The 20,045-nt window shown below is 42.7% G+C and overlaps 1 protein-coding gene across 1 annotated transcript; it reads right to left on the bottom strand.

Annotated features, from left to right (window-relative positions):
* Positions 1 to 15,916: 15,916 nt before the first annotated feature.
* On the bottom strand, positions 15,917 to 17,978 carry LOC146695016 (zinc finger MYM-type protein 1-like). The gene is made up of 3 exons (XM_085476934.1): positions 17,410 to 17,978; positions 16,871 to 16,985; positions 15,917 to 16,662 (listed from the first exon to the last, which is right to left on the bottom strand). The coding sequence occupies exons 1-3, from the start codon at positions 17,943 to 17,945 to the stop codon at positions 16,135 to 16,137; spliced, it is 1,179 nt and encodes a 392-aa protein (XP_085333060.1). The 5' UTR covers positions 17,946 to 17,978; the 3' UTR covers positions 15,917 to 16,134.
* Positions 17,979 to 20,045: the final 2,067 nt, after the last annotated feature.

Below are 20,045 nucleotides of genomic sequence, written 5' to 3'. Positions count from 1 at the left end.
TGACTGCCTGCCTGTTTAAATCTCGCCGTCCGATCGCTGCACACACCTGTCTGTCTCTCTGTCTCTTTGACTGACCGGCCGTCTGCCCGGCTTGACGCTTTCTTCTCGTTTCTGTCTCTTCGCTCTTCCCTCCCTGCCTGTCTGAGCCCCGCCGGCCCGTCCGTCTGTCTGTCGGCGGACAGTTAAAATCCGGCCTCGCCTTCCCTCCTGAACTCTTCGGCTTTTGGGGCGTAAAAATCAGAGAAAGTCGTCTGAACTTTTGCTCTCGACTCGTCTGAAACTGTCCAGTGTTCTCGCAGTTTCCCCTCATTCTGAGTGGAGCTGTGAAGATTTCTATTTGTCCGTTTGAGGTGTTTTCTGAGTGAAACTCTGACCTTTGACCTCCTGCTTGTAAAGCTGGAGCCCTGCAGCTTTCTGTGCTTCCCTTTCAGGGGAGGGTGTCAGGGAAGGAAACGGAGATTAAACCCGGACAAACGAAGGTGGTTTTAAAGAAACAACAGAGTTAATCGGCGGAGAATGAATCCTTTCCTCCCGCTTTTAGCTACTCTGTGAGGTACCAGCTATAATCCGAGCTGGTTGAGGCGACATCCATCACTTTTCACCTCCTCTCTGATGGAGGAAGTGGGTTAAAAATGGCTGACGTCTCAGGAGAGGGTCAGCTGGAGGGAAGGCGGCTGACTTTAACTGTAAGTCTGGAAAACCTGCAGACGTTTGCGTGAATGCAGACGGTCACAAGACGGGAAGGAAGGAACGATGGAGGGCGAGGAATGTGCAGCAAACACACGGTCGAGATGAAGCACGCATAGGTAATAGAGCGTGAAGCCACGAGGTGAGGATGAAGAGCAGGTCAGGATCGCCCGCCTTCCTCCACCTCCTGTGTTTTCTTGTTTCATAGTAGGAAAGGAAAGCTGGGGGGAGGGAGGCCGGGCTGCAGAAAGCGAGTGACGGTTCGGAGGGAGGGAGCAGGGGGCGGAGTCAGAGGGGAAACTGGCACTTGGGTGGACCACTCAGGCGGCGGCGCTCCACGAAAAAAGAGAAAAAATGCCTGAAATCCTGCAGAAGATTGAGATCATTCTAATTAGAAGTGACTCTGCGTGCCAGTGATCCATGCAGACGATTAGTGTTGTCACGAAACGCTGTGGACGCTACTGAGCATGCTCGGTAAGTCGGGCAGCCCCCACATCGACAGGCTGTTTGGCGAAGGGAACGGAAGGTCACGTCGCAGCAGCGAGCGCTCCCTCAGCACGCTCAGGGTTGCCTAGATTCTGCACGCGATCTTCACCGGGGGGCGGGGTGAGAGCGGCGCCGCGGCTGCCCGGGTCAGAGCTTCTTTTTTTTTCCTGCGTTGTTTGTTTGAAAATACTGCAGAACAGTTTTGCTGCGTTTTGGCTGCTGTGCAAGTCGATGCCCTTAAAAAAGTCCACTGAGAGTTCAAGGCCATAGGTCGCTGCCAAAACCCGACGACCGCCGCGTGAGCGATTCAACTCCAACGAATGAAAGCTCGAAAGAAAACACGGCTGGCAGAAAAAACCAAACTGACGTGTCGAAGCCGCTCAAACGCGCGTTTAACTTTTTTGCTTTAGGAAACGAACCCCTGAAAACTTTTCATAGTGACACGAAGATTAAAAGTGACGCAGAACGAGCAACTTTAAGTGTCAAAACAACCAAACGCGATCTTGAAAGAACCAAAGTGAAGTCTAAAATCTCCCAGATTAGGAGTTTAAAGACCGAATTTAAGGTTCACGGGAGCCTAATCGTGCCATTAGAGCAGGTCTGAGGTGTTAAATTTAGAGATTCGAGGACTCCAGGATGTTTGGTACAATCACAGCTCGTTAAAGCAATTTATGGCCTTTTGTTAATCCTTTAAAAGAAATCAGTTATCTTATTTTCTCTTTACTGTTCCAACATCTTCTGATCATAACAAACTAACTACGAAAATGTGCAAACGATTAAAACCAGAAGAAACATGTGTTAGAATATTGACGACAAAAGGAAAATTTGATGTTTGATGAGCAGAAACCTGCTTCTTCTTTACTGTTTTGCAACAGTAACAGAAATGAGTATAAATGAGACAATATGTGTAAATACTGAGTATCAAAAAACGACTGAGTGGGTATTTTTTCATCATGTTGTGAGCAAGTGAGTCATTTGTCAAAACACAGGAGCAGGAAGTTATTTAAAGCCGCGTCTTAATGGGGTTAAAGTGTGTTGGTGCTATTTTACATTCGTATGTGTGCGATGGAGGGGGGTTGGCTGCTCTACATTCCTGTTGTGTGCTGTAAAGTCTAAAATCAGCTCTGAACGTTTCTCTGCAGAAGACCAAGAACAGTCACACAGGACGTCTTTGTCTTCATTCAAAATCACATTTAATGGCAAAATTGTATTAGATGTATAAAAAAATGAGGTTCCTTATTATTATTTCCATTTATGCAAAGACTCGCAGGCTTTTCTCCCGTTTAGTTCCCGTTTCCTTTTTGGTTAAAAGAAAGTTAAACTTCAAAAATTTTAAACGTAATTAAAAAACAAAACAAAACAGAAACTTAACTTTTTTATTTTATTTTTATTTATTTATTTTTATTATTATTATTTTGTTACTTTTGTAATAAAAATTACAAAATGTTTTGCAACAATCACAATTTCTGCCATAAAATATATTTTTAAATTTTAAATAAATGTACACATTTGTAAATTTTGTGTACATAACATTTAAACTGTTAAAGTTTTATGTTGCAGATTAATGTTTTTTAACTTCATTAACATTTACATGTTTTTTAAATACCTGTTTCACCAACAGCTATGAAAAAGTCAAACAAATGTGAAACATTTCAGTAACAAATATTCTGTGTTTATACAGTAACCTCCTGATATCTGTGGATATAGCTGAGTACAGGTAAAACTGTTGTTTTTCCACAATGACTGAACATCTGCAGGTGGAGATGTGCCAGGCTCCGCCCACAAAAACAATAAATAAATAAATAAATAAATGAGGTAAAAACAATATTTTACATGAATTCTGCAAAGTGAAAAGGTTAAAATGAGCGTTTGTTTTAAAATCAGCATTTTCACAAAGTTGGTTTATTTTTTTATATTCTATTTTTTATATTTTATATTCTTTTATATATTTTATTTTTTTGTTTCACCAAAAGCAACTTTTTAAATATTCAAATTTCAAAATGAAAATCAGAATAAAACAAAAATAATTTTTGAACCATTTCATTTCTTTCAGACCTGAGATTGTTACAGACATGATTTTTTCTTTTTCTCCATTTGATTTTACCTGCTGCATTCACACAGTGCTGCCTTCACTCGCTGCTTGGAAATCACCACATCCTGACAGCCAGAATCGTTGGTGTCTAATCAAACAAACCGATACTTCCAGTTCTTTTTAAACCCTGAAACGTGTTTATGATTCAGAATAACTTGTGTTGAAGTTTATTTCCTCCAGCTCTGACTTTTCTTTCCTGATTCTGAAGATATTTTGAGACATGACATAAAAGACTAAAACCATCTGAAGCTGTTACTTTTTTAAGTTTATGGATTTCTTTACACATACGAAAAGTATTAAATACAAAATTCAGTTTAAAGAAGTTACTTTTTGCAACAAAATTTCATCACTTCAGAAATAACTTCTATGTATGCAAATTAGACTAAAAACTGTCTCCTCAATACGTCAGCATGTGTTCACCTGAAACAAATCAAAGTATCATAGCGGTGCTTTCTTACCAGCACGCCTCCTCCTCGTGTCCTTGTGGCGTTTCTCATCCTCGGGGGGTGTTGTCATCTTTTAAAAAGCTGCACACCCATCCGGGTGTTTGCAGCTCTGCACACGTCAGTCATAAACAACAATAACGATGTGGCACAACCTGTTAGCGTTAGCTGTTAGCTGTCCGTCTCAGTGCTCGTGTTAATGACGACGAGCTCGACCTGAGGTGGGTCTGTGCTCACATGACCCGCTGACGCTATAAAGGTCGTTTGAGGGTTTTAATCATTCGCTTTAATTTTAAATAAATCTGAGATAATAAACTCTGCTTCTAATTCTGCAAAACCCACTCATGAAAACTGTGGATTATTTTCTTCTTCGGTTGGAGCCGTTTTACTTCAAAAATATTCGCTACAAAGAAACAACAGTCCATTTTACAGGTGATTCTAGTGTGTAAGAGCAACAACGTAACAATGAGTCTGATGTAACAGATTCTATTTAAGAGAGTAACAGTAATCTGGAAAAAGTAACAATAGTGTAAAAAAGTAACAACCCTCTGAAAAAGTAACAAAGTCAAACAAATAATGGTCAGTTTGAACTTTAATACTTTAATATTTGAACTTGACCTCCTGCTTGTAAAGTGATAGATCTTTCAGCCCAATTCTACTTTTTCTACATAATCATCATACAAAATGTAATCAAATGGAAAAGTCTCTTTTTAAAACTTGTTTTATTAGTTTTAATCTTTTAACTTTATGCATCAAGCAAAAATTTAATTATCTGCAACATTCTCTGAGTTGAATAAATTAGTTTAACATTTAAACCTATTTTCTGCACATTCCAGCACATAAAATAAAATATTTTTTGTGTTTACACTCACTCTTTCAAATAGATGCAAGTAAAACACAGCAGAAAATGAATAAAGTCAAAGACTCAGCGGTCCTGTTGCTCTATTTTCACCTGTAAAGCAGGACTGGGGGTAGGCGGAGGTTTACCCTGGTGCAGGTGTGCTGCGGTCAGTTGAAGAATCCGCGAGTTTCTCTGTGAGTTTCCCATTACGTCGTAGCTACTTGGTGCTTGTCGGAAGTTTAGGGGTTTTTTCGCTGTAAAAAGTTTTCTTCCCACGCACAGCGGACACTAATGTTTTTGTCACTTTTTATGGAATCAAACTCAAAGTAAGGTCAGTACTTCCACGCTTTAAACGCTGCACGCTCATACTCTCTCCCACAATCGATATATGATCCATTGTTGATCTGCACACAGCTGTTGTCACGAACGGCGCACTCGCTTACGTCACTGTCATGAGACATTCTCGCAAAAAATCACGGTTTTAGTAACGCAGTAACGCAGCGTTCCTACGGGAAAGTAACGGTAATCTAATTACCGATTTTGCAATAGTACTTACTTTACTCGTTACTTGAAAAAAGTAATCAGATTACAGTAACGCGTTACTGCCCATCTCTGGACACACAGCTAAACGCTGCTGCGGGTCAGTCGCCTCTCTGAAATGACTATCAGAGGCCCAAACTGAGCCACTGACGTCCTGAAAAGCACAAAAGCCTCAAATCCTGGATCAAACCGTGAAATTCTGCCTGATGCTGCTGAGGAATCTGTTTCTTCTTTCTCTCGTTCAGTCTCATCAGGACCAGCTCATCGTGGCTTCATGTCAACTCCATGTTTTGCATTTGAAGAATTTTCCTCAGAAACACAACGCGTTCGATGTGTGTGCGTGTCGCACGGCAAGTTTGAATCTCAAAAATGTGAAAATCCCTTCCTCACAGACAATATCTGATTCTGCTGTAGTTGATAAAAACGTGACGTAAATGAGTTCTTCAGCACAAACTTTCTCTCACTACAAAGCCAGACACGGATTCGTGAAGTATATTCAGCTGATGGCAAACTCTCCTCTCTGAGGTCGGTGTTTTCAATCATCGGTCAGTGGGCTGTTTGCCGATGTCGTGCCAAGTATCCACCACAGAATTTGTTTCCTCTGCGTCGGCAGCACACACTGGGCTCTCCAAATCACAGACAAGCAGTGTCCCACATTCTTGACTTTTAGTCCACAAACACCTCCAAAGTGTCAGGACTTATTACTCCTGACACTTTGGAGGCTTTAGCTCTTTATAGAGTAAAGCTACAGGAGGATGCAAATAATTATCAGGCACAATGTCCTCGGTTTATTGGAATAATCCTGTCGTGAGAACGTGGTGTAGTAATACAGGTGGTGCTCATGCCACAGCTCCTTGATGGACTCTACAACTACAACTCTCACCAGTGGCTGCTCCCTACAGCATTCACACATCATCATAACACATTTTTCATTGTGGTTTTCATTGTCTGTCTCTCGCCCTCGCTCTTCTCCCTCTGTGTCCTGGTGTGTGTTTCTCGTACTTCCTGTTTTAGTTTGACAGCCTCTTGTCCTGCATGTATCATGTTCATCTTTGTTCCCCAGGTGTTTCCGATCTGTCCAGCGCCGCCGTCTCCATCATCCTCCGGCTGTGTTCTGCCCGGTTACTGTATCTCAGTTTAGGTTTCCTGTCTTTCTTGGTTCATTCTCTTGGTAATTCAGCAAAAAAGTTGTGTTTTAGTTAAAATGCCTATGAGTCTGCATGTTGGGCCCGATCCTCTCCTGCCTCGCACCATTAAAGATATCTGTTGATGTTCTGAATGTGCAGGAAGCTTTGAACTTCTGAGCTATTAAAATCCAGGGGTTATTATTTTTGACCAGGTACCACAGATATGCACATTTAAGGAAATTACTTTCCTAAGCAAAAACATAGATATAAATAATTTCAATTTCTGTAGCACAAATTTTGACAGCTGTAGAATGGTGCTTTATAAAGTAAGACTACAATAGTGGAGAAAAAACCCAACTATCAGATGATGCTGGGAGCAGCATTTTGGTGATGTGGGGAGGAAGAGACCTCCAGTAAACCCCAGGATGGAGCAGTAAGGGTTAGGGGAAGAGAAGAGAGAAAGTAGCCTGATCAGACAGAATTATCAGCTTTTTTACTCAAATTAATGCGTAAAAATTCACCAGGATGCAGGAAAACTGCAAAAACCCTCCATTCATGTGTCCCCTCAGTGCTCAGACAGAGCTTACAGTTTGCTGCTACAGAGAAGAACAACAGTGTCTGTGTTTCACTGTCTGACTTTTATTTGCTCAAACTGACAACGATGGACTAAAGATGTGATATTCCACCTCCCAACTGTGGGTTGAAATAACAGACAGCAGACGTGTGGAAGTCGCCCTTCCTTCATTAACCCATATTTATTGCCTGTGCAGCAGCTCGTTCAGTGGAAAGAAAGCGGAGGAGCCTCAAGCTTTAAGGAGACGATTTCTGTTTCAGTCCAAGCAGCTCGACTTTGTTTCAAACATACACGTTACCCAGAGGACGTCAGCTCTCGGTCGTTACAGCCGCGCAGCTGCACGTCAGCACTTTCAGAGTCTGCAGCAGGGAAAGTCTGAGTGTGTAATATGTCAGCCTATATGTTGTGCTGTTCACACTGTGCCCTGAGCAGTTTTCATTATGCAGCCTGTGCACAGCTCTGACTGTCGAGGACTAAAGACGTTGTGGAGGTTCAGTCTTCATAGATTTACTCACACATAGTTCCTGTGTGGACCGCATCCTCAACGCTGCCGCTCGTCGATCGTCCGCCCGCTTCGTGCTCAGTGTTTCTGTTTTCGCAGACACTGTGTGGTAAATAAAGGGCAGCAGAGCGTGGCAGAAACTAGACACCAAAGTAGACGCTGTTTGAAACCTTGTCTCACTTTTTAAATTTTCATCACACACTTTGTAGTCAGCTGCCAGCATCACGTCCCCCGGTGACGCCTCCAGCCTCCAGCGCTGATATTTACTAACAGACGGCACAACGTGTCGGGTAATTAAAGATGCAGGATGGATGACGTGACCGGGTCTACTCAGCAACGAGCAGATGTTTTACCTCAAAGGAGTTTTGTCTCATATTTCCAAACTTGAAGTGAAAAACTTTATGTTCTGACCACTTCATGAACTTCCCAAAATCTCAAAAACCTTCCACCAAATCAGAAAAATAATCTTCATCTTTTTCACAGAGCACTCTCCCAATGTGATGCCGCTCACTTGAGTTTAATTCAACCCGAGGACAGTGAGGAAGAATGCTGGGAAACAGCACATGAACAGCACGCCGGTATCAGCAGGATCCAGAGTAATGAGCATCAAATGTCACTTACTGAAAATCAGTCATCGGTGCAGCAGCGATCTTCAGTCTGAGCTCAACGAATGAGAACTTTAGTTTTGTTTCCGGTCACATTGATCCTCTGTTTGTGGATCAAACCAGCAGCTTATCTGATCGTTTCCTCGCCTTTGCCTCTGCGAATTTCACACAAAATCACTGACACTCGCTAAAATTTGTCACTCCCGACTCTTCACATGCTGATTCTTGGTCAGGACCTCTTGGCATCACAGTTTAACCTCTTTAGTGTCATTTTTACAACTTGCAGTCCAGCAGGCTTCAACAGAACTCCCCAAAGATTTGAAATAAACTGAACCAAATGTTTTTCTCAGTGCCATCGCTGACTCTACAGAGGAAACTGAGGAGAAGCTTGTTGCAGACTTTAGATGTTTGCAGTTTAACTTGTGGCGTGAATTATATTCAGATTTATTTATACAGTGCCTAATCACAAAAACAGATTGCCTCAAGGCGCTTTATTTTGTAGGGTAAAGACCCGCAAAGAAAACAGAGAAAACCCCAACAATCATATGAGCAAGTGCTTTGGTGACAGTGGGAAAGAAAAACTCCCTTTTAACAGGAAGAAACCTCCAGCAGATCCAGGCTCAGGGAAGGGCGGGGCCATCTGCTGAAGCAAGAAGTTAGCGGCCGTCCAGGTCTTTATGTCTTTAAGACATTCCTGCAGTTTAACTCATTGGTGTGTGTTATCTGGCTTCATGGACAGATAGAGCTGGGTGTCATCTGCATAGCAGTGTAAATGTATGCTATGTCTTCTAATGATGCTGCCTAAGGGAAGCATGTATAGTGTAAACAGGATGAAGCTGCAGGTACTTCAGCCTCTTAACATCTCAGGATCTCGAACTTTCCACTTCAAGTGAAACATGTAAACGTGTTAATGATGTCCAGCGTTGTTACTGTAACGTCTGCATGTCTGTACATTTCATGTTTTGCAGAGACGAAGCGTGGACTGGCGTGTTGATTTCACACTTAGTTGTGATCCCGGGTTGTGTAGTTATATTATGTATTTGAACATTTTTTTTAACAGAATAACCGACTTCAGATGTGAAAGTGTTGATTTAGAACTGTTAACCAAATGCAACAAAATATTTTAATACATGTTTTTATCAAATATATTTACTTAATTTTCTTACATCTACTGTTTTAGGAGCAAAAAATATAATTTACAATGTACAATACAGGAATTGTATTAAACAGTTTGCATCAAGTCTAATTTCCTGCAGGACTTCGTGCTGCTGAGTGCGTCTGTCCTGAAGGGTTTTCTGGATCCGTCAGGCGTGAACGGGCGAGCAGCAGAGACGTCTGCCGGCTCGTGTTTTGATATCTGAAACCGTCGCTATCAAACAGATTACGGGCAGAAATACCTGATGTGACAGCAGACAAAAGAGAATCAGGTATTAACACGTGTGACATCAAACCCGAGAGGCTGAGAGCTGAAGACGATTACAGGCTCCAGCCTTCAACACAAAACTGTTTGTTGCATTTATGTAGAGATGTTTGCTACTTGTTGTCCTCGGACAGGACTGGCCATCATTAGAGACCCACGCTGTGTTTATTTCAGTCACACATGTTCCACTGTCATGATCAAATGTAGGCACTGTGACAGAAGCAAGTTTTATTAACAGAAATCAGAAGCAGAGTGCTATACGTGGTACAGTCACAGGTTACAGGTGCGCACTGAGGTGGCGAAGCATTGGATGGGACGAGCTACAAGCTTGGAGAGTCTACTGCAGTGGAGAGCGATCGGACAGGTGAGTTTATTTTTTAGGGTTGAAGGAAACAACAACAGCAGATGAACACAGGAGGAAGAAGAACTCAGGTAAATACCAAGAACATGTAGTTAAGGATGAAAGCAGGTAGAGCCTAAACTCATTACTACTGTGTTAGTACTAACGATCTGTACGACAGAGACGGTCCTTAAATACTCAGCAGGTGAGCTGATGGGCGTGGCAGGACTTTACAGACGTGGCAGTAACAAAGCAGAGGCTCACCAAGCTGCTCCAGATACGACGGGACCTCGCTGCCTGCTCTGCATTCAAAGAAACGTGGCGGTAATTAGCCGCCATTGCTTTGGTTCGGTCAGTTTGAAGGTTACTCAAAAGAAAAGTTCTGCATGAAAATGACATTTTTACCAGATGTGGTGAAACAGATGTTTGACCACATGTCAGTTCACAGCTGGATCCAGGAATCTGTGGAAGGGTTTGTGTATTCTGAGATTAGGCAACATGTCCTCAAAAATACTGAAATGATCAGTCCCAGTCCCAGACTGGTTTCTCTGACACTAACCACAGCTGTCTGTGTCGAACTGCCCGACCGGTGAACTGACGGAGGGACGCCTCGTGCTAATGTTGGAGATGCTGTGAAGTATGTCCCTCCCTGGCAGGGACCTCACATCTGTATCTGTCCGCTGTGACTGGATCAGTCTGTTTGTGGAGAATTGCAGACACATTATTAACAGCTCAAAAACAGGATGAAGGCTGTTTGAGAAGGAGTCACCTCCCCGCCGCCGCAGAGCGAGGCGCTGACACTTCCTGTCTGGGACCTCATTGATCCCATCGATGAAGAGGAGCGGCTGATTAGCGCTAAGACGCTCGCAGCTTTGATCAGACTGCAGTTATCATTGTTCAGACAAACTGGATGATTCAGGGGATTTAAGTTTGTTTTAACTGATTCAACTCTGGTTGAACGTTAAATTGGATTGAAGCTCTGGGAGGTGTGACCTCTGACCTCTGGCTTCCTTATTATTGGTTTCTTGAGATGTCTTCGTCTTCCTCACACAAAGAAACCTGAAGACTTTAAACAGTATCTTTCAAATCGTCACGCTGAAGAAAATCTGAACTGTTTTATCGACACATTTACAGTTTGTTTGTTTTTTAATCATTTATCTCCCTTTAATGACTCATCATGTGTAACTCTGGCTATAAATAAGCTAATAACCGAACCCACCTTCATGTTTCTGCTGTCACTGATAAATATCGCTTCTCTGCACCTGAATGTGTCTTTTCAGACTTTTATTTTAAACCAAATGCCAGAAAAGTTTTCCCTCTGTGTTTGATCACTTAGAGAATCACGCGCCCACAGAAACCATGCAGGCTGGGATCGGCTCGCTCAGGTTAACACGCTGCCACTGGCTCGTGTGAACATCTGATCTCCTGCTTTGCACCAGTATAACAAAAAACCACAGCAGCCGTGCAGAGAGGCTGAAGGAGCATCGAGTTGGGAAGAGGAAGAGTTACATCGGACCCAAAGCATTCAGCTGTGTCCAGGAACACGAGTGAAACTCACTTTCGTGTAACTGCGCATTCGCCATCGCAGCCTACGGTGACTGCGATTGGCTCGTTTGGTACCGACGTTTTCTCCTACACGTGTCACGCTCGTGTAAATGAACCGTAACATCACGGAGACTGGACCCTGTGGTGGAGGAGAAGGTTAAGCTGATGGTTCATGAAGATTTCGGATGAGATTCGCTGGACGGCCTGGATGACAGGCAGCCTGAGAGGGGGAACACAGTGAAGCTGATTGGCTCAGAGAACTCAGGCAGAGAGTTTATTGGTTAAAAAAAGTGTCGTAATAAAGCAGAACAGAACTAACGAAGCAAAGCTGGAATGATGGCAGAAGAGATCTTCCTCATTGAGCTTAATTAAAATCTTCATCTCTATGTGAGGCTCGTGGCACCACGCCTGCAAAGGTGGATGTTTCAGTCTGTAAACCTGGAAAAAACGCCGGCCGATAAATAATCCCATTTCATTTTGGAAATATTTCACAAAGCAGCGTGAAACTCTGCTGCTCATCATTTTTTTCCATAATTATCTTTATTTGAGCTGAAAGACTCGATCAGATCAGAGCGAGGATAAGCAAAGGTTGCTTGACTCTGAAACTTCAAAATAAAAGCCTGTCATTTAGCTTTGATTCTTTGAGGGAGTAAAAGATTTGAAATGGAGCTTATAGGTTTCATCTGATGCGGTTTTAGATTTTCTGTGTGTGTTTGAGCCGTGAAGGCTGTGAATACCTTTGAGTCACAGTAATCCACCTGCATGAGGGCCGTCTGTCCGTCTGTCAGCTTAAATCCTGCTCAGCTCCAGTTTCAGCAACATGTTCACTCGATCACACTCTTCAGCACTTCAGCAGTGCGACCAGGTTCAGATCAGAAATAACTGAAAGGTCTGATGTGTTCTTTTTGCACTTTATCTTTCAGGACACGGTTATCTCAGCCCACAGCAGCAGGCTGAAAAACCATCTGAGATAATGTGAGTGTGAAATCCTGGATATCAAACATTTGTTCATGTTTGAACTTCACTGTTGAATCATGTAGGTGCACATCTGCAACCCAACGGCTCCTCGACAACACGAACATCGGTGATGCAAACTCTGCGTCTCTCACATCCTGGATCAAAGACATGACAGCCAACACTGAGGAGGTCAAAGGTCAGTCTGCATGCTTTAGTCATCTCATCAACCCAGCTGCAGCTCCTGACAGCTCAGTATTGTCAGTGTTGGAAGGAGGTGACTGTGCGTGACTCACTGGAACAAACCGTCAGAGTGAGGAGCTCCAAAATCAAAATCAGCTGAGAGGAATCTGCAGGTTCTGATCTACACGATGGAAAAATCTTACATGCTGATAATTAATTTTCTGGCATCATAACTTTGTAAAGTCACAATGTGACAAAGTGGGTGAGAAGACCATTTGTCTACATTCTTAGTTAACATTCTTGTTTTGATTTACCATATTTCACATGTAATCTGCAATAGGCAAACATCTACTATCCCGGGTTTGTTTATGTTCTGCACTTTTACAGATTATATAATATAACATCTTGGTTTAAATCAATTCATGCAAGTTTGTTAAGTTAACATGTTATTTCAACTGTTAATTTGTATTGTTTGAACTTACCTTTACCTACCTGTCTTCCAGAAGCAAAAGGAGGAAATGTAGTTCTACTTCCTGCTTTATACCTTCTGGGTTCATCTGAGGTCACAGGAAGAGACCAAGGGCAGGAGGGGAAGAATTCTTATAATTTAATAAAGTTGATTTTAAAGGGTTTATAAAGAAATAGATTTAATGTTGTGATATGTATTGATTACACCAGAGTTTATGTTGCCAGTCAAGAGGAGTAGTAGAGGATGAATATAATCATGTTCATCTCACCTACCTACTGAATGGAATAGTCCAGAGGAGAAAGTGTTTGATTAAGGGGACTATTTAAGCAGACGAACTCAGGTGTTTCAGAAGAAGGGTTCAGGTCAGTGTAGCTGTGTGCAGTTTGACCTTAATTTCCGTTGATTTAAGTTCAGTTATGTTTATTTGAATTGAGTTTATTATAGAGTTGAGTTTCTTATTTGTTTCTTTGTAAATATTCTTGGGCCACAGAATGGTGAATAAATCACTTGCTACACTGGACAGCATCAGTCTCCTGCACTTCTTTGACCGCTTAAGTCGAGTCTTACCACATTTGGTGGCAGCAGCAGTGGGATTCCAGGCCAATTAAGGAGTGGAGAAGATGTCTACCCGAGCAAAGAGAGGGCATGTTCCAGAATGTGAAGCAGATGATTTACAAGATGGCAGCGACCAACAAGGGGCAATAAGTGGCCATATTTCTGGACAAGAGAATGTGGCTGAATTGTCCAAACTTTTGCAAACTCTGATGCAACAGCAGGCTGAATGCGATGCTAAACTGGAGCAAGAGCACAAGCGCCAGGACGATAGATGGAGGCAAATCCGGCATCAGTTTGCCCAGCTTCAACAGCAGATGCAGCATGGCAATCTAGAGCATCAGTTACTTGAAGTACAAGCATCTACATCGGCTTCTTCGAGAGCACCTACTCCAGAACCATCTGCCAGCACACAAGAATCAAATAGGCTTGACTTGGAGCCGGCACATCAACGCAGTGAGGCACAGCTTTCAACACTGGTGAGACATTCAGGCTGGAAGGGGCCAAAAATGCAACCTTACAATGAAGGTGAGGACATTGAACATTATTTAATCACCTTTGAAAGAATTGCTCATGCTTGCCAGTGGCCGCGAGATGAGTGGGCTCTTCACCTAGCACCACTGCTAGCTGGTAAAGCACGTTCCGCTTATGTAGCCATGGATATTGATGACACTATGGACTATGCAAAAGTAAAGTGTGCTGTCTTGCAGAAATATGAAATAAGTGTTGACACCTATCGAATGAGGTTTCGTTCTAGTACCTTTGGAGCAGAGGAAACACCAAGGGAGCTGCAGGTCCGCCTAAAGGAGTTGTACATCAAGTGGATGAATCCTGAAACAAAGACAAAGGATCAAATCGGAGACGCCATCATCATGGAACAGTTTCTCAAGGTTTTGAATCCTGATCTTCGGACGTGGGTTAAGGAACGTAACCCAAAGACTTCCAAGGAAGCAGCAGAACTGGCTGAAGCTTTCTTAGCAGCTCGTCGACCATCAAAAGACTTCACACCAGTTAAGTCAAATTCCAACGTGCCATTCAACAAGTTAGGTGGTGGCCCTGACTTGAAAGTTAAGCACACAAGACAGAACTGGTATAACTCAGATCCTGCCAGATCTGAGACAAAAAATAAAACCAATAAAGCATGTCATTTGTGTGGTCAGATAGGTCATCTTAAAGCTCAGTGTACAAAGATGTCTGTTAGTAAAAATTACATGTGTTCTGCTAGACAAACTGAAGTCAGTGAGAATCACAAAAATGAAATTGAATGTCAGCAACGTGAGCCATCAATTGGGGTATTTGTTGAAGACAAACCCCGTGTAGCTCTGTTAGATTCAGGAAGTAATCGCTCTCTGGTTAGACAAGACAGTCTTCCCAGGGATGTGATCTTTTCAGGAGCAACAGTGGATGTGTGCTGTATTCATGGTGATAAGGTATCATACCCAGTTGCTGAAGTTGCAATTGAAGTAGAAGGCCAGTGTTACACTCTTTCAGTGGGAGTGCTGCAAACGCTGCCTTATCAAGTGGTGTTGGGCCGTGATCTCCCAATACTCAGAGCTAATAGCCAAGCATCCCTGTCAGACTGAAACCGTTGAAAGTTTGTTAGCGGTCACAAGGTCAAAAGCTAAGGAGCTACAGGTTAATGCTTTGGGTTGGGATGAATTACCTTTTGCAAATGAGGATGCCCCATTGGACGAGTCTAGCACTCGTTCTAAACCAAAAAAGAGCAAGAGACAGAGAAGACATGAAAAGGTGAAGGGAACAAGAGTAGCTGAACACATTTTAGATCCTTTAAAGACTGAGTCTCTCCCCAGTGCTAGTCAGGTTGCTAGGCTTCAGAAAGAGGATCTAACACTTAAACCATTGTTCTCTAAATGTGTTCCAGAGTCAACTAGAGTTGAGGGAAGGCAGGAAGTGTTTGTGGTTAAAGGAGATTTGTTGCATCGCCGTAGCAAGATTGGTGACCAGTTGGTGATCCCCCAGAGTTTGAGATCTACCATTTTGAAAATGAGTCATTCCATTCCCTGGGCAGGACATTTGGGACAATCTAAAACATTTTCTAGAATGATTCCCAGATTTTACTGGCCCCAACAGTTCAGTGATACGGTACAATACTGTAAAGCTTGCCCACAGTGCCAGTTAACAGCTCCAGGCAGGAAAGCAGATAGAGCTCCGCTTATCAGTATGCCCATCATTGATACACCCTTTTCACGCATTGCCATGGACATTGTTGGCCCACTAGAACAGAGTAAAGCAGGTCATAAGTACATACTTGTAGTTTGTGACTATGCCACAAAATATCCTGAAGCCTTCCCCCTGAAGAAAATAAAGGCTCGTCAGATTGTTAACTGCCTGATTCAGTTGTTTTCCAGAGTAGGTATCCCAAAAGAAATCATCACAGATCAGGGGACCAATTTCACTTCTAAGATGCTTAAAGAACAGTGGCGGCTCCTGAAAAAAATCTCAGGGGGGGCAATTTTTATGATATCGACTAAAATGACCCATTTAATGAGTACATCAAACAACACAATTTAAATTTAAATTTAAAATGAACAACCATATTCTGGCCATTTGTATAGATTTGTAAAAATGAACAACCATATTCTGGCCATTTGTATAGATTTGTAAAAATGAACATGAACAGATTTTTTTTTTTTTTTTTTTTGAATGAATGAAAAATAACTATTGAAAACAACAACTGTAAACTGATTGGGGGGGTGGGCTAAAGAGAGAAAGAGAGAGGGATGGAGAAAGAGAGTAAATATGGTTAAGGGTTCTTATTTGTACAAGAACTTTGCTCGTCTGTCTTTCTGAGTGGCAAATTTCTCGATGACCCTGGTGTTGAAATCAGGAAGTTCTTGTGTGAGTTTTTTCTCTATGGACAGCATAGCCAGAGCGTTGAGCCGATCCTGAGCCATATTGTTTCTCAGGAAAGTTTTTATCCTCTTTAAAGTAGAGAAACACCTCTCCGATTCTGATGTTGTCATTGGTGTGGTGATGAGGATGTTAAGAAGACTTACAGTTTCGGTGAATGTGTCTTGAAGGTTGTTTTCCATCAGAACCTGATAGAGCGCCAGCGCACCACTACAACTCTGAAACTCCTCGTTGTCGTAGATCAGGGACAGTTCTGTTTTAAGTCTGGCTTTGTCCAATGAGGGATAGGCTTCCACTGTGGTTTGTAGTGCTGCATCTGGAAAATTTTTGCTGTGTTGTTGGAACAAGTCTCCTTGCAACAGAGTGGCGCTGACAAGGTGCTTGGTGAAAGAAAACCTCTCCTTGGCATGGCTCATAATGGTGTCGCACACCTATCCAATAATATATAATTGGTAAGAGTTAGATTCAGTGGTAAGACTTTGGCACATGTCTCATGTTAATCATTATTCTGAAAAAAAAAAATCTGTCCATAACAAAACAAAACAGTCATGACCACTATATCAAATGACATCTGACAGCATCGTCATTAGATTTTATCTGATGATCCGATTTAAATCAGACCAAGCAGCTAGTGCTTACCTCCAGTGCCAAATGGTGTTGCCTGTCTTCCCCCAATGTTCTCCGTCTCTTTGTGGGTGGGTCTTGAACAGGTCCCCTGTACTCCTCATCCACAACCAGATTAGGAAGTGCCTCCCTGATCCAATACATAAGTTTCATTAATGGCTTCTGAAAACTGAATAGGGATATATTAACCAAACACAAACCAAACAAAGGTTGTGTTCTAATTACCGGGAATTACCGGATTTAATTAATAACCGGACCTGGTTTAATGGCTGGGGGAAAACCAGTGCAAGTAAATAAAGGCCCTGGCCATAATTTCAGGAAATAGCCTATGGTATAGGCTACATCAAATCATTACTGGGAATATACTTCATCAAATATACTTAATCAAATATTTTTCATAAAATTACTTCAAAGGCTGATATAAATCAAAATTATCTGAATTCCATTAAACATTTAAGTCACAGAACACAGAATATATGCAGAGAATTTGATAGAATCTATGCATAGATAATTAACATTTATTCTAGGTTACATATTTATGCTTTTATGCCTACCTGATAGCCTGCATGCGGCTGATGAATGTCTGGGTGATCCCTGCGATGGTGACAGAATCGATGTTTCTCTTCTGTAGGTGGTTATACAGCATGTCTACATGTGGCATTATCTTGTGAAACAAGGCCAGGAAAAAACAGAAAGCTTCGTCTTCCAGCATTCTCACGAAACCACCGGCATCTCTCTTTGTAGGGGCATCAAATCCTTCACTGTTACGGATGGTCTGAAAACACCTCACCAGATCGTCTTTATGTTCATACACTGTATTCACAGCACGACTGTTGAAGTTCCAACGGGTTGCCGATGCACTTGGAAGTCGGTGCGCCACCACCTCGTCAAGCACTGCAGTCCTCTTGCTCGATTTAGTAAAAAAAGAAGCGAATCCTGCTATGTCGGAAAAAAAGTGACTGATTTGAGGGATGTGGGAGGTTGCTTGTTGCATTACCAGGTTTAACTGATGGGCATAACAATGTACGTAGTGAGCGTTAGCATAAATGTCCTGTATCTTACGCTGCACTCCTCCAGTGGTACCCCTCATTACAGCGGCCCCATCGTAGGCCTGGGCGATCAACTTTCTCTCTTGTGAGAGACTTGCGCTGGAACCAACTCCGACAAAAAGTCCTGTTGTATGCTTTTGACTTCTCCTTCGTTGCCTGGGTTAGTTGAATTTCAGGCTTGTCAGGTCCCAACTCTTTAACTTGCAGTTTTTCTGCCATTGTCCTTCTGGCAAAAGGGTAGGTTAGAAGCGATCTAACCGAATTTGGGGGAGGCTGTGCCTCAACCGTTAACAATACCGCTGCCATCGTCTCTCTCTGACCTTATAGCTCACTTAGGCTACTGACTGAGGTAAAATTCTAGAACAGCAAATCTTCGCGCGTTTTCTGCAGGGGCGCAATTTTAAGCGCCCCCAAACCATTTAATTCAGCGACGCTGATAGGTCAAATATTTATTATTTTCCCCTGGCAACCATTTAATGATAGGCTATTTCGCTGCATATCAAGGGCGCTTTGACGAGCGCCCCAGAAGAAGAAAAACACCGTTTGTTGGTTGAACTTTAATGAGTCAGCTGGTGAAAATGTTAAAATACGCCTGGCTGTATATGGGCACACACATAGTAAAACTATCATTGATGAATTTTTTAAAAATATATATTTTTACTCCTCCACATTTGGGGGGGCGGAGCCCGAGCGCCCCCTATGGGCCAGCCGCCACTGTTAAAGAAGTATATAGTTTGTTAGGGATCCAGGGTGTCAAGACCAGTCCCTATCACCCACAGACTGATGGCCTTGTGGAGCGATTTAACAAGACGTTAAAATCAATGCTCAGGAAATTTGTGAATGAAACAGGGTCAGATTGGGACCAATGGCTCCCATTTTTGTTATTTGCCTACCGAGAGGTTCCACAAAGTTCTACTGGGTTTTCACCATTCCAGCTACTTTATGGGCATCCTGTCAGAGGTCCAATGGATGTTCTGAAAGAAGCTTGGGAGGGTTCGATGTCAGAGCAGAGGTTTAGTGAACTCTCACATGTCCTCAAAATGAGAGACAAGCTAGAACATTTCCAAGAACTTGCTAATAACAATCTGGCCCATGCGCAACAGCGGCAAAAACAAAGATATGATAAAGTGTCAAGAAGAGTCTTCCGTGAGGGACAGAAAGTTCTTCTACTTTTGCCAACTTCTGAGAGCAGTCTTCTTGCAAAGTGGCAGGGGCCATATGAAATCACAAAGAAGACAGGCCCAGTCACATATGAGCTTCATTTACCAAACCGTCGAAAGAATCATCAAGTGTTCCACGTCAATCTTTTGAAAGAGTGGACTGACCAGCCACAGGACTCAACATCCATGTGGGCACGTACAGTTGTGGATGAGGAAGAGCCTCAGGAGCAGTACTTCCCTTCTTCAGCTGTCAAAACTGTGTTTCCAGATTTAAACCATTTGCCTTTGGAAAGACGTCAGGAGGTGCAATCACTTATGACCAAAGAACTCTTCAGTCTAAAGCCAGGTCGTACACACCTCATTGAACACAAAATCACTTTGCATTCTCCAGACCAACGGCCAATTAGAGATACCACTTGCCGTATCCCAGCTAAGCTATTGCCTGAGTTGAAAAGTGAGCTGGAGGAGATGCTGGCTGCAGGAATCATTGAGTGGTGTAGCCCTGTTGTGCTTGTACCAAAGAAAGATGATCCTAAGCTTAGATTTTGTGTAAACTTTTCCAAGTTAAATTCTGTGTCTGCTTTTGATCCTTATCCAATGCCGAGGGTTGATGAACTAATTGATCGTTTGGGAAATGCTAAATTTCTGACTACCCTTGACCTCTGTAAAGGTTATTGGCAGGTTCCCTTGACAGACTCATCTAAGGACTTAACAACATTCAGAGTGCCGAGTGGACTGTTTAGATTCACAGTGATGCCCTTTGGTTTGCATGGAGCACCGGCTACATTCCAAAGGTTGGTGGATCGAGTGTTGAAGGGTGCAGAACAATATGCAGCTGCCTACATTGATGACATTGTTGTTTATAGTGGTACATGGGAAGATCTGAAACATCTTGCTGATGTGTTTCGACGTATCGCAAATGCTGGACTTGTCATAAATGCCAAGAAATGTCACATCGCCAAGCCCGAGGTGCAGTACCTG

This window comes from Copadichromis virginalis, linkage group LG13 (assembly GCF_057382275.1).
Source record: "Copadichromis virginalis isolate Kocher_CV1m ecotype Utaka linkage group LG13, C_Virginalis_male_GT1.1, whole genome shotgun sequence".
Lineage (NCBI taxonomy): Eukaryota > Metazoa > Chordata > Actinopteri > Cichliformes > Cichlidae > Copadichromis > Copadichromis virginalis.
The sequence above is the reverse complement of the archived record's forward strand: the minus strand, read 5'-3'. Positions and strand labels throughout refer to the sequence as shown.

What these genes read in the sequence shown, in the direction of transcription:
- LOC146695016 (XM_085476934.1), bottom strand. Translation starts at nt 17,945, where the DNA reads ATGAGGGGTACCACTGGAGGAGTGCAGCGTAAGATACAGGACATTTAT. An exon ending in AGCCGCATGCAGGCTATCAG is followed by an intron (nt 16,986 to 17,409) that starts GTAGGCATAAAA and finishes GTATTGGATCAG; the next exon opens with GGAGGCACTTCCTAATCTGG. An exon ending in AACACCATTTGGCACTGGAG is followed by an intron (nt 16,663 to 16,870) that starts GTAAGCACTAGC and finishes ATTATTGGATAG; the next exon opens with GTGTGCGACACCATTATGAG.